At 41.0% G+C, this 14,382-nt stretch overlaps 2 protein-coding genes across 5 annotated transcripts; one reads left to right on the top strand and one right to left on the bottom strand.

The window, feature by feature from the left end:
• The first annotated feature begins 18 nt into the window (after positions 1–18).
• LOC118431881 (indoleamine 2,3-dioxygenase 2-like) lies at positions 19–3,655 on the top strand. Its single transcript, XM_035843297.1, has 7 exons — positions 19–170; positions 473–568; positions 928–1,293; positions 1,715–2,021; positions 2,124–2,313; positions 2,706–2,782; positions 2,914–3,655. The coding sequence occupies exons 1-7, from the start codon at positions 90–92 to the stop codon at positions 2,985–2,987; spliced, it is 1,191 nt and encodes a 396-aa protein (XP_035699190.1). The 5' UTR covers positions 19–89; the 3' UTR covers positions 2,988–3,655.
• LOC118431879 (intraflagellar transport protein 56-like) lies at positions 3,366–14,343 on the bottom strand. Of its 4 annotated transcripts, none has more exons than XM_035843293.1 (15): positions 14,131–14,343; positions 13,503–13,643; positions 13,231–13,323; positions 12,720–12,834; positions 11,780–11,847; positions 10,238–10,383; positions 9,211–9,382; positions 8,432–8,609; positions 7,907–8,080; positions 7,342–7,430; positions 6,874–7,027; positions 6,600–6,706; positions 6,221–6,354; positions 5,339–5,455; positions 3,904–4,135 (listed from the first exon to the last, which is right to left on the bottom strand). In XM_035843293.1, exons 1-14 carry the CDS (start codon positions 14,131–14,133, stop codon positions 5,341–5,343), a joined length of 1,689 nt encoding a protein of 562 aa, XP_035699186.1. In that variant the 5' UTR covers positions 14,134–14,343; the 3' UTR covers positions 3,904–4,135; positions 5,339–5,340. The 4 variants fall into 4 exon arrangements, with proteins under 4 accessions (XP_035699187.1, XP_035699189.1, XP_035699186.1 ...); XM_035843295.1 differs by having other exon boundaries at positions 11,798–11,847; XM_035843294.1 differs by lacking the exon at positions 5,339–5,455 and having other exon boundaries at positions 3,366–4,135.
• Positions 14,344–14,382: the final 39 nt, after the last annotated feature.

Here is a 14,382-nt window from a genome sequence, read left to right as displayed (position 1 = left end):
TTTTATGTGCCACAAGAGCATATCTCTGAAGAGTACAAGTGCCAAATTATCTCATAACAAGTCACCCTCCGTCGGGGCATTGATGGGTCATGGAGAGCGGCATAATTCCAACACTGTCAGACTTCTACCTGTCTGAGGAACGGGGATTCTTGCCTGCAGAAGACCCACTGGTAAGTTTGGTCTAAACATTGCTCTTCTGATATATACAGACAAGCATCCTATGCAGGCAGTTCAATGAAGATTTGGGAATTTTAATAATTTTTTCATCCCAACATCTGCTTGGAGATAATATGACCGTTAACGTTACATACTAACGGGTTACACCACGGAGCTTGATAAAAGTTACGCGGAGGTAACGGGCAAGAGTAATATGGGCGTCACACATGTGAAGATATTACAGCTCATTTTCTTTGTCATCACTGTATAACCTACATAAATTGTAATAAATATGTTTACAACCCCAATGCTGCAGGAGTCCCTTCCTCCTTACTTCAGCCCATGGGTGGAGCTGGCCAGGGATTCACCCAAGTTACTCCAACAACAACAGCTGAGAGAGTGTGTACACAAGGTGAGAAAGATAAACCACCGTAGTCTATTTGCAAACTTGCTCCCAAAGGTGCCAGTTTTCACAGAGATCAGAATGCAGGTGCGCCGACAGGTAATATGTCAAAGGTAAAGGCCTTGAAGAAGAAAACAGGCCTTGTCTCTGCCATTTGTCTCAGACATTTGATTCGTCACAAAACAAGGAAAACTTTTTAGTCTGTTGAGGTAGTCCATTGTAAACTTTTCTATCTAATGATGAAGTGCCATAAAATTTCAGCAACTTGTAACTTTTGTTACATACTGCCCTATCTCAATACCTGCTGTACAATATACAATCTTTCTCCTGACTGTCATTATTACCATATTGCCTCTGTTCTATTACAGCTCCCTCTCCTTGACCACACCCGGCTACAGGGTCCCCTGGAGTGGCACCTGGCCCACCTGTTGCTCAGCACCATCGGCCACGCCTACGTGTGGCAGGCGGGGGAGGCAGGTGTACCAGACTTCCTGCCCCGCAGCGTCGCTGTTCCCTGGTACCATGTGTCGGAGCACCTCGGGGTTCCACCAATCATCTCTCACCATTGTGTCAGCCTGGCCAATTGGAAGAAGAAGGATCCCAAGGGGCCGCTAGAGCTGGACAATCTTCAATTACTCTTCTGCATCACCTGTCCTCGAGACTTCTCCTGGTTTGCCTTGATACCCCTTCAAATAGAGATTGACTTTATCGCAGCTTTACCTCTGGTTTTAGAGGTAGGTTTGTTTGCCCTTTGCAATGGTCTTACTTGTGACAAATGCAAATATATAGACAGTCATTCACAAGACTATGTTTCTTTTGAAAAAAAGGGCATTTCATCTTTACAGCAAATTTATAAACAGTGTATCATGTGGTGGTACATTTCTAAGTATTATGAGTTCATCTCATTTATTTCTATATTCTGCTATGTAGTAGATCTATTGACTAGTCTCCAAGCAGATCTTGCGATGGCATAAGATAGTATCATAAGCTGTGGAAGGAGTTAAGCAGTTGCTAAAGAACTCCTTTGCTGGCTAAACTCCATCCCCAGCTTATGATACTATCTTATGCCATCACAAGATCTGCTTGGAGTTTATCTATTTACCCCATTCTACTACATTGTAACTTGAATAGTCTTCTGTGTTTATACCTGATCAGGCACAGAAAGGGGTACTTGAAGGCAATTCCAAGTCAACCAGAGATGCTCTCACTGCCATTATACCTGTACTGAAGAAAATGAAGCAGACGTTAGGTAGAATGAAGGAGCAGTGTGACACGGAAGTGTTCTACAACCAGCTGCGGTACTTCCTGTCAGGCTGGAAGGACAACCCCGCCCTCCCCCGTGGGTTGATCTACGAGGGTGTTAGGGACGAACCGTTCCAGCTTTCTGGGGGAAGTGCTGCCCAAGTCGCAACAATACAATGCCTGGATGAGTTTCTCGGAATCAAACATAATGGCAGAGAAGGTAAGTAGTACAAATACATGTACTGCTGCCACAAATGACATTTTACAGGTTTCTCCTAGCCAAGAATGTGGCCAATGACTAACAATTAACCTCCACCTGTAGGTGCCTTCCTGATGAGGATGAGGGACCACATGCTACCGGCTCACAGGAACTTCATAGCTGATGTGGGCAAGGGTCCGTCCGTACGCAACTTTGTGTCAAACACTGATGATCAGGAGTTGAGGACTGCATATAATACCTGCGTGTCCACACTCAGAGACTTCCGCTCACTGCATATTAGTATCATTGCAAGGTATCTTATCATATTTATGAGTTTTCATAGTTGTTGCTACATGTATGTTATTTAATTTGCATAGCTTATGTTTCTTCTTCTTCAAACAAATAAGGTCAATGACCATGCAAATGGTTAGTTGTAAAGTAGCGGCACACTGTGGTGTTCAATACATTACTGGTATGTAGCAAGTGGCAGGATGGAGCCAGAGTGGCTGGTCACCATATATATGATCAATGTGTTTGAGTAAGAATAAACATAGCTGTAGTTTGTTAGGCTAGACCAAGTGAAGGTTAAAGGAAAGTTGCAAGTATTTGCTTGCAAATGTTACCTTTCTCTGTTGTGTCTCTATAGACGCTTCTTTGAAAATTTCTTTCCATTAATTCTTAACAATTAAATGTGTTGGCCTACAGCTACATTGTCATCCCTTCCAAGAGAGCCAAGGGGCACAAGGTTGAAGGATTAGCAAATGTTGGCACGGGTGGAACAGGTACTATGCCTCAAACCTTATACAGATACAAATTGTCAAGAAATTTACAGATTAACTGAACAGGATGAAGAATTACATAGACTAGTACTGTGTTTGTGGAAATGACTGAGCTGTTTATCTGTACCAAACAGGTATCATGACGTTCCTGAAGAGTGTACGAGACACCACAACTGCTGCTCTCCTGCCGGATGTGTCTGGCACCTGATTGGTCACCGACATTGTAGCCTGACTAAATCAAGCTTCTAGCAGCCCTTTGACCGATCAGGCCTCTAGAAGGACCCGATAAGCCCCCGGCAGAAAGGGATTGTGCCAAAGAGGCTACCAACAGTGGGGAAGGAACTAATTATCCCGTCATATGTTGGTAGTTCCTACCTCAGATTACAAATGAACTGTAAGGCCAGATCTTTTTACAAATAGAATGTACATGTATATTTTCATAAAATGAAGAGATAAATTATCAATGAAGAGATTATTTTGACTTGATCTTTAATGTGATGTTTTTAAACTTTTAAATTTCTATGTGTAGACTGCTGCTCTAATTTCAATTAGCAACATAACGAGATTCATTTGCTCAAGACAACTGTTGAAGAAAAATGTGTTCTATCTTTATTACAAAGTTTCAAACTGCTGTACAGAACATTTTATTTACAGCATGACTGATAGCATCAAATCCTTGAAGTAAATTATACAGAACATTCAACAAATCTATGGAAGGGAACATCCATACATTGTACCTTACATCAATTAATTTGTTCTTATATCTGCAATACAATGCTTTATACATTGTGGATTCAACTACAACTGTTGAAAATGTTGTGAATTCACCCCACAAAAACTCCTATTTGTCAATCTGACCAAGAAAGAAATAAAAAACACACAATTTTGATACCTTCAGGTAGACTGTCCACTTTTTTAAGTTATGAGAATATCAATCCCCAAATAGTTTCTAGATTGCCAATAATAGTTATGAGAAGAAGAGATGATGACAACCTACATCATATACAATATTTTATATGCAAATATATACATGTACAATGCTCATATTGTTCTCCAATATGTCAGGGAATGAGCCATAGAAGTTACAAAATTTACTTGGATATCAGATTCTAATAAATTTTCTTTTCTAAAATGAACAGAAAGTCCCAATGTCTTGATACCCTATGATAAAAATGTATTTCCTTTCTTTCTATAATATAATTGAAACATAGTAGAAGCTGGTCAGCAGATTGGTGTATGTTCTAGCTGAGTGAGACTCTGTTGTCCTTTGCCCATTTCTTGATGGTTCTGGTGATGTACTCTACTTGTGGGTTACTGGTGTTCCTCAGCAGCTGGACTATCTCTCGCACACTGTCCCTGCAGCATGGAGAGAACAACATATGCTGCAGGTTAAACTGGGCTCTGTCAATCAAATAGATTCTGCAACACCTTTACCACTAGGACCATATCATAGCCTAGGTATGCAGGCCAGCTTTCATCTGCTTCCCAACAGTAACAACCATTGGGAAGTAGGTCTTAGCTGAACAAGGCTGCATACCAGGCTATTACATGTACTTTTGTTGCCAATGCAAATGCAAGCACACATCAACAGAAAAGACAGCGTGGCTCCTATACATTCTGCCATGTGTAAAGGAACACACATAAGAGCATTCTCCCATGCAAAGCCTTGCCCACAGCCTATACAATCTACCTTGGGGAGATTTTGATAAACTGGGCTGAGATTTCCACTTTTGTGGGTGTGGCTGTCAGCTGTCAGAGAATCAATTTTACCTGGTCAGAGGCCATGCCCACTAAAGTAGAAACCTCCACCTGGTTAAGTAGGTTTTGTGCAGGAGAATGCTCCCAAAGGCATTTATGTTCCTCTATGTAATGTACATGAAGTCATAGGCACTGCCAATTTTAAAAGAACAAATGAAGAAGAAAAGATGGCAGTGAGAGAAGTGACTCTGAGTGCTGGTGATCCCAGTGTGCCATGCTGTGCTGAACCTGAGGATCAGGATGACACAGGGGGACCAGGACACCACACTACAACAGGAGAAGTCAGGAAGACTCGTGAGGTTCTGCGGAAAAAAGAGGATTCAAACCAGCTGCCTTCTTTGTGCTCAGGGCTGCACTGGCTGATCAGCTGCCACCTTTTACCTGACAATTGCTGCAGAAATGTTGAAAAACTGGACAGGACTACTCATTTGGACAGGTCTTTTAGAACCAGAAGACAGAGTTAGACTCTTTTGTGTTACATCTACCATACCTACTCCAATAATGCACACATCAAATCATTGTTAAAAAAAACTATGCACCCGATATGATCTTTTCTAGCTCTGTTCTGTGCATGCTGAAGTTAGAATAAATTATCATTTGTGTTACTGTAGTAATAGTAAGTAGTACAGTATTATTTATATGGAGAGAGTGCAATTATTGGGGTAAATACAGTAGGCCACACACCACAGCTCTGGGTCCACAAACATCAGTGACCTGGTAAAGCACACTGTAGTACAAACCACTCAGACTATAGCCCTACAACGTGACAGGACGACTTGTGTGGAAACGTGTTGTGCTAACCATCATGGAATGCCCAGCCTGTTGTCCTTTGCCCACTTCTTCATGGTCCGCACTATATACTCCACTTGCATATTAGACGTATTGTGGAGCAATTGGATGATGTCCCGCAACGTTTCCCTAAAAACGCAAGGGAAACTTTATTGCACATGTCTGTCTTTGAAGACTGAGAAACGATATGTTAACATTACTCCACCAGCTGCAGGGTGTTTCTTCTGGTGCTGAAGTGAAGCAGTAAACACACGCCAGCCATCAGCAGTGTCTCTGGCCATTGCACATGTCTTAACATTGCACATGTCTTAAAGAAAGGGCCTCTAGCTAGGGGTGGGTACTGGTAAGATGTACCGGTACAATACCAGTTTTTCTACGTCCAACCCCTGCTACAGGGAAGAACGGACGCTAAACCGGTCAAACAGAGAGAGAGAGAACGGTCCAGTTTTTCTAGAAATATCAGTGGACCTGGTTTTGGACCAATTCAAAACTGAACAGATTATACTGGTAGGCGTTCAGGTGTTTGGGGGCTTACAGATCAAAATAAATAACGAGGGAAGTAGAGGAGAGTTGATAGTCGTTTACTCAAGTTTTACACTCAAACTTGGTCTAAAACATTAAGTTTACATAAGATAAGATTTTAAAATGCCAGTGGATGTTGGATGCTGCACCAAACAGAATCTTTTGTAGCAAAATGGACCGTTGTTTAGAGTATCGCCCATTCACAAGTTTTGACAGATAATTAGGCCCAGATTCAGGTCTGGACCATACCTGTATTTTCTGTACCGGTACCCACCCCTACTTCTAGCCATTTGTAACTTACAGAAAGCTCTATACAAGCTGATTGTAGAATTTACATGAAGCGTGGAAGCTCTGGTGGGAACTCTGACTCACCTTGGTTCCCGCCCGGCGATGATTTGCTGAAAGACACCAACACAGGCGCCACGCTTGCCTTCCCAGTACTCAGGGTTCGGGTCCAGTCGCTCCAGTACATCAAACGCCTTTGCTGCGTAGTAGAACTGTCCCATCTGTGGCAAGCATGGTAATACATTAAATTTTTGCACCTAACCCATCTACAACAGTACAAGACAAAGTGTCAACCTGTTTATTACTTTCTATATCCACACAAAAAAATGACAAGGTACTTCTCCATTACGTTTCCATGGTCAATACATCTCTTTAAGACAACTTCTGTTTTCATCATGGAAAATGTATCCAGTGCTTGTAAGTTCTTACATATCTGATTCTTATTCCTCTCCATAAGACTCCATACCTTGTAACAGTCATTAGCTATCAGCTGCAGGAGACTGAAGGATTCTCCTGAAGTCTCCATCTTCAGGTACAACTCCCAGGCAAGCCGGGCCTTGTTGTTCATGATGTCTGTGGGGGAAGAACATCATACTTAAAGTACTATTCCTCTCTAAAGTGCTCTTTTCTTTAACCTGCTAAGATCCAAAGAACTGCTATCTTTTGTTTACAAAGGATTCTGAATTAATTCTAACAGAGCCCCAGTAGAAAATCCCTACAGACACTTCAGTGTAACTTACAGATGCGAGCCAGCCAGCTGAGATAGGTGTAGTCATTCTTCAGCTTCTCGTTCTGCACAAGCAGGGCCACCTCTTCTGCCTCCTTGAAGTTTCCCACGGCGGCCTTCGCCTGCGTGTAGTTGAAGTTGAACGTGTCGTCGTTGTAGAAGTAGCTCTGCAAAAGGCACAACACAACTTCAATGAAACATGGCACTGAAAAGACATTACCCTTAAAGGCCAAGAAGTTTTTCCTCTCTTCCTCAACATTTCCTAAGATCTGTCACAATCAGAAGAATTAAATAAACTCTCAGGATTCTTCAGACATATATGTAGAGAAATATATGTAAGAAAAATATGATAATTACAAATGCGGGGTCTATGGCAAACATTCCAAGCATTCAACCTAAGATTCTAGGAGCAACCAAAACTGATTTTTGTTAGAATCAAAAAGACCATACTATTAGGAACAAGACAGAAATTACCATCTACCTTGATTGAGTTAAAATAGATCAGCACATCCTCAAACTGTTTGAGTAGGAAGAAACATGACGCCATGCACTGCCTGCCAGGGATGGTGTCTGCAAGAACAGGAACAGGCATTAAGGTACACATACAGTCAATGGTACACTGTTCTTTATCTTTCTCACTCTTAGCAAACCATCTTTTCTCCTAGGTGATTTTAACATGCAACAAAGAACACTAAGGACCAATAAGATCTTTTAATAAGCAACATCTCAAAAATCAGCAAAAACATAAAACCCTTTAAAGCAAGCTTTCATCACAGTCTCTTTTGTTCTTTTATAAGTTTATATCATTCTTAATTTCTTATGGTACTTTCTTTGCACTGGTCTGTTACCAGTGCAGCATGTCATAATACACCCCTGGCCAAAATATACCTGGGTATATATTCTGGCTGGGAGTATAGTTCAGCCTGCTACATTGGTACTTATAAACTTAAAGGTAAATGTCAATAAAACATACCATTTTGTACCATTACACAAGAACTTCCATATCAGAAAAACAGCATCAACCTAAACATCTCTGTAAGACTCACCACACTCGCTGGCAGACCCTCCCACCAGCTGGAAGTACTGCTGGGCGATCTTCAGGTGTTCCCGCGATCCCGTCTCCTGTCCGAGGGCGGCGTTAACCACGCCCTTCAGGATGTACTCCTGCGGCGTGGTTGGCTCCAGGTCCTTGATCAGGTTATAGGCTTCAGATACGTCATCTGGGGAGGGAGAGATGACAGAAATAAGACACTGCTTAAAAGCATTGTACATAACAAACAACTACTTCCCTTACATTCCATGTCAATGAAGCAGGCAGGTGCCATATTGGTGTCTCTATTTGCATTTCAATGGTCATAGCTCAATCTTACACTATAGCATTTTTGTGTTTTTTCTGCAAGTTTGTTAAGTAAATTGATCAAGCAACTATTTTTAGACCACCAAAAAATGTGGAGATATGAATTCTTACCTATTGCAGAAAACTGGAACACTGTGAGTTCTTCAAGTGCTGTTCTGGTACAACTTTAAGTTTAGTTCTGGTACAACTTCAGTCGTAAATATCAAAATCTCACCTTGTCTGAGATAGTAGATGACGAGGTTGAGTCGTGCCTCAGGGATGACATCTATCAGGGGCGGGAGGACCTGCAGGGCCCCCTCCCCGCCCCGGAACACCACCAGGTTGTGCTTGATCAACTCCTTAGCAAAGGTGAAGGAGGGGGAGGCCATCTCCTGCAGGGTCTTCAGCTCTTGCTGTGGGATACAGGAAAATCTTAAAGCCATAGTCAAACTGCGCAAGAAGACCAGAAAGGGCAACAAAGGTGAAGGAGGGGGAGGCCATCTCCTAGAGGGTCTTCAGCTCTTGCTGTGGGATACAGGAAAATCTTCAGTCAAAACTGTGCAAGAAGACCACTCATGGGACAGATAAAATCTGGTCTGTGTGGACAGGCGGCGGTCACTATAGAAAGGATTCTTAATGCTTGTGCCAAAATGTCCATATGAAACTTGTTGAATCTGAAACTGGTCTACCTGGTAAAGAGGTAACTGATGTGATGCTCAACAGAGAATACACAGTTAGCAGAACTTTGTTAGTATTGTTATAAAATGGTGGCTACCTGTACAGGTTTGACTGTACTACATTTGAAAGGCTGGGGGAAGAGTTTTAAACATTCCTTCTACTTTTTCCGTTTTTTGAAAGAGAAAATCCCTAAGAGTTTAGCCATCTTTAACTAGGTAAATAGAGCATTCACTAAAACACAGTCATTATGACTTCCCTCTACCTTACACATTGTACATGCTCATTTTAGCTTTTCCAGAAAAACTTGCGACAACAAGTTGAAGAGAAATGTTTGACCTCAGCAGCCTTGCCGTTGTAGAGTCTGAAGTGGTTGCAGGCCTTGAGGTTGATAGCGATGGCGCTGTCAGGGTAGTGCTGTAGGTACACAGCTAACACCTCCTGGGATACGTCATAGTAGTCCAACTTGTAGTAACACAGGGCCACATACACATTCAGGGCCAGGTAGTCCCTGTTAGGTAGGGCAGATAATGGTAGCATTAGACAACAGAAAAGATCTGCAGTGACTCTTAAAACAAAGTACATTGTATGTTCAGCTTGTAGTAACACAGGGCCACATACACATTCAGGGCCAGGTAGTCTCTGTTAGGTAGGGCAGATAATGGTAGCATTAGACAACAGAAAAGATCAGCAGTGACTCTTTAAACAAAGTACATTGTATGTTCTGACTTCAACCTAATACTAGACTTAAACAAAAAAACATATTACGGTATGTTCACAAATCACTGCAAATAGAAATAGATTTTGTACAATGAAATCCTAGATATCATCTAATATGTGCTCATGTTGTCATGTTTTTATAGCTGAGCTCCCTGTACAACATACGGCTACACCCATCCTAGAAGGAGTTTTATCATAACCTTTGAAACAAAACTGCAACATCCCTCTCTACAGCTTTAGATTCATCAAAATACACTTTGTACATTGAGTCAGGGTAGTAAAAAAATGCAGCTCCTATATGATACCCCGTAACTCTTTTGCTACAACTGAAAAGTTTTTTGTCGATAGATAAATGTAAACTAGTGAGAAGATTTCCCCTCACATTTGTATGTAAATGTCTAGTAATTGATAGCGACTTGTTATCAAGGAGGATCTGGTTCAAGTCCAGATGATCAGGCCACAATCCAGACTCTCTCTTTCTTTGCGAAAACTTGTGAATGGGGGATACTCAAAACAATAGTCCAATTTTCTAGTATCTGACTCCCACTGCCATATCAAAATCATGTATCTCTTTTGCTACAAGTGAAAAGATTTCAATCAGTAGAAAATCACATTTCTGGGTAGATGTGTGATAATCTTAAGTGACCTGTTATCTAGGAGAATCCTCTTGTAGATGTCTATCGCCTCCTGGTAGTGTGAGCGGAGGTAGTGGATGGAGGCCAGACTGAGCTGGTCCTCGATGATATCCTGCAGGTTCTGGTGGTACTGCATCAGTCTCTTCTCATCATTAAACTGGAACACAAGCCACACGTATAGACACATAAAACATGGACACGTTTCACAATAGTCACAGTACAGACAAGATATCAAGCAGCAAAACATGCAGAAGAGACAAATCAAGCAAATTTGAACAAGCCACACATTACTAAGTGCATATACTCGTACATATACAATTTGTATGGGCACTTTTGTATTCCCAGTTTACGCAACATGCACTCCATTATGAAAATGATATCATGAGTCCAAAATGCGTATTGCATATCAGTGTTTAGTATGCTGGTACAATCTGCACACATACAATGTATGATAAAAAAATATTCAGTTATTTTGAAACTCCACATTTATATTTGATGTGGGATCTTTCTTAGTATCTCATTAAAAGTCATCAAATCAATACTAAAAGATACTAAGATACTAAAAAAGACCAACGTTTAAAAAAAATGCAAAACTCTTAGCTCTTGATTCACTACTTTTTCTTGTGATGTCCCATACAACTTCTACAAAATAACACAATTCTACTACTAGTATACTACAGCACAGCTCGAATGATCCATGCAGTTTGATGACATGGGGCTTTCACGTGCAACCACACAAAACATCACAGTGCACAATGAAGAATGCCATGCTTCTTTGAGCGGTGAGCTTTACACAGCTGTCACATGCTTGTTGCAAAGACTGAAAAGTTGGGTGATGACAGGATAGCTGCACACATGAACACAGTGTGGCTTCATGATGCACAACATGGCAAGTTTTACTATCATTGTCAAAGGCTTTATATAGATTCCTCTCTTTGTTTATAGTAACTTCTTCCTTCCTAGCATTTCAGCAGGGCTTCAGTTTTTAACAATTCTGTTTGGATATGAAACCCTCCACTACATATAGGACATCTGTTTCTGTCCCAAAAATTAATGAAAGCTTCACTTAAGGACGGCATGAAACCATTTTCTTTTTATATTCCACAACAATTATAATTATAGTATTATTCATTCAACATACACGTATGTGTGTGCACCAAATACATACATAAACCCTTGAGTTATTGAAAATTGCGCCATCAAAAAAATTGTTCTTCAGACTTGAAGATATTGTCGCAAGGTTCAATAACATTAGTAGGGCTTGTATTTGGTGTAAACATTTGACGGTATGCTAATTGAATGATACTATTCTTGGTATAGATAACAAGAAAATATCGTATTTTGGTGTCACAAAATTCAAGCACCATGCAAGATCTTCTGTAACAGGCAGTTCCTAAAAAGTACCAGACATTGCCTCATGCTTATACATGTAGATGCATGCTTGCAGAGGGAGGGAGACCTTGTAGTCCCAGCCTTTATGTCAGCCATGCAGAGGTGCATGAGGTACAAGCCAGTTGTGAGAGGGAACTGGCAAAAACAAATGTTTGGCTTACGTCGGAATTCTGGCTCACCTTGTGTGAGAGATGGAAGAGCAGGCGGTTCTGCAGGCGGCTTTTGGGGGCTAGATGTGGAAACAGGTGGTTAGCAGGTGGTTACATTTGGTAAATAATGGTTACTGGTAGTTAACACTGGTTAGCAGGTGGTTAACGTTTGTTTAACAATAATTAACACTTGGTAACAATGGTTAGCAGGTGGTTAGTGGTAAGCAGGTTGTTACATGTGGTAAATAATGGTTACTGGTAGTTAACACTGGTTAGCAGGTGGTTAACAATGGTTAGTAACTGGTTTACAATCATTAGCAGGTGGTTAACAATAATGAGCAGCTAGTTACTATTATCAGTAAGTTAATGGTTAGCAGTTACATTTGATTAACAATTATGGTTAGCGGGTGGTTAACAATGGTTAGTAACTGGTTAACAATCATTAGCAGGTGGTTAACAATGGCCAACAGGTGGTAACATTTGGTAAACATTGGTTAGCGGGTGGTTAACACTGGTTAGTAGTTGGTTAACAATGGATAGCAGATAGTCTTATGACCATGTGCAAATTAAACTATCAGGCTTTGTATAATTCCATTTTGACTGTCCATTGTTTGAAATTGAAATATTATAACAAAATAAGGTCATGCAATGATTTCAGATACTGCAATCTTTTCTCTCAAAGAAGTTAATGTCAGATTTTTCTATGGGTTTGTGATTAAACAATCTAAGACATAGCGGAAAAGTGACTGCAAACAATCATTGATGCTATGTTAGTACTGTTCAAAACAAAATTTCACAAGTTTGCTACAGTTTAGCTGAGAAATATAATTCTATAAATCAAAGACATCATGCATGAATATTGTCCAATGTTATTTTCTAATGAGTCATCCTCTATGTAAGGACTTTTCCCGTTGCCATGGAAACCCACGCCCACCCAGCCCTCAGGACTCACATTTCTGCGCGGCCTCGTCTGCCTCCTTGTACATGCCCAGGAAGAAGTCACAGCAGGCCAGGTTCACCCAGACGTCAGGGTGGCACCCGTCTCGCTTCGTCATGGACTGGTACTCCTGGGGATGGACGGGTATCAGTTTTAGCAACATGGTTTAACCATACGAAAATAATTTCATCAGGTTAACGTTGGTACTAGTAGGTCATAGGATAGTAGGGTTTTCTTTTACACAACCAATGAAGTGCTACCTATGTTTGCTATATATAGAGTTGAACTCCAATAAGAAGCTTTGAGGAAGATGTCTGAGAGGCATCGAAACATCAGCAGGTGAGATTAACTGGTAGTGTAAAAGAAAAAGATCCCAAGGTTTAGCCTTATAACTACTGTGGACCAATCCAAATCAACAAATCTAATTCTTGAAAATCCCCTTAAAAACTGTTAAGCTTGCAGATTTTGTTGTACTGATAAACAGGATCATTTGCCAAATTGGGTTGGAGAAATAAGGGTAACTTACTTCCATGGCTCTTTTGTACTCTCCCAGGTGAAAGGCACAGTAGGCTATCCACATGTCCACCTCTTCACTTCCCTTACCACTCGATCTGTTAAACTGGTGGGGCAAGAGAAACAACATTACTCGGTTTGATTATCAAACATAAATAAAAAATAACATAAAACAATATCGACATACAAAATCAATATAGCTACAGTCTTACAGTGTACGAATTCGAAGGTATTTGGAAATGAGAGAATTAAATCATGCTCTTCAAATGACATTTTGTCCTCTACCTCGAGAAGTGTGATGGCCCCAGTGTAGTCCCTGTTGGTCAGGTAGTCCTCCAGTTTGGGCAGTTTCTTCTTCTTCTTGCTGGACTCCTTAGCAGGACTGGAGGCCGCTGGTCCAGTGGCCGGCTTGGCTCGTGAGAGCATCTAGAACAGGCAAAGGAGTTTTTTTTTTTCTTCAAAATTTGAAAAGGGGAGAGACTTTAGAAATTAAATCACTAATATTATTGATAACAGCTTAATATGCAATGTATTCCCCAATAAAGCTTCAGATCTCGCCCGTCATTTCTTTGTAAAATCAAGTCCTCTCTCATCATCAGAAATGCATCTTCATTTTCTACACCGTGGCTTGTGGATCCGATTGGGCGGATTTCTTACACTGCAACTGATTTGACCAGTACAGTCGTTTTCTTGCTGTATAACAGCCTACAGAGCTATAGATTGATACAACTTTACTGATTGATTAAAAGTGCCATTTTCTATTTCTACAAGTTCTGGTGAAAACTGTGATATTGTGGTATATCAAGAAACCTTGTAAATAAGCTACTAACAACCTGAAAATCGAGAACAAGAAGCAAAATTATCAAACTTGCAGTTCTAAACTAGAGCCACAAGAAACAGATCTTATACTCACCATCTTGGCAGGTGGTTTTCTGCCGTTCTATTGCACGTAGAAAATTTCTTTCGCTTCTAGTTCTTCCCTGGTTTTTCAGTCCGCTGTCTGGCTGATTTACTTCACTCTAATCGTTGCTGTTATCCTAGAAACGCCGCAGTTTGTGAGAAGCACATTTTCTACCTGTGGCTGGTTTGTTACCTGGTGAGGAATGCCGCCCAGCCTCGTCTTGGTTACGGATCTCGTGGAGTCTCGCGCGAGTTTGGTACTGCA

Source organism: Branchiostoma floridae, chromosome 15 (assembly GCF_000003815.2).
Source record: "Branchiostoma floridae strain S238N-H82 chromosome 15, Bfl_VNyyK, whole genome shotgun sequence".
Lineage (NCBI taxonomy): Eukaryota > Metazoa > Chordata > Leptocardii > Amphioxiformes > Branchiostomatidae > Branchiostoma > Branchiostoma floridae.
This window is presented reverse-complemented; position numbering and strand designations above follow the sequence as displayed.

Bases quoted from the DNA above. Each gene is read 5' to 3' on its own strand.
- LOC118431881 (XM_035843297.1), top strand. From the start codon at position 90: ATGGAGAGCGGCATAATTCCAACACTGTCAGACTTCTACCTGTCTGAG. The intron at 2,314-2,705 runs GTATCTTATCAT...GTTGGCCTACAG, and splicing joins CATATTAGTATCATTGCAAG to CTACATTGTCATCCCTTCCA. The intron at 2,783-2,913 runs GTACTATGCCTC...TGTACCAAACAG, and splicing joins TGTTGGCACGGGTGGAACAG to GTATCATGACGTTCCTGAAG.
- LOC118431879 (XM_035843294.1), bottom strand. The intron at 11,848-12,719 runs GTGAGTCCTGAG...TTCCACATCTAG, and splicing joins AGACGAGGCCGCGCAGAAAT to CCCCCAAAAGCCGCCTGCAG. The intron at 8,610-9,210 runs GTCAAACATTTC...TGTATCCCACAG, and splicing joins ACAACGGCAAGGCTGCTGAG to CAAGAGCTGAAGACCCTGCA.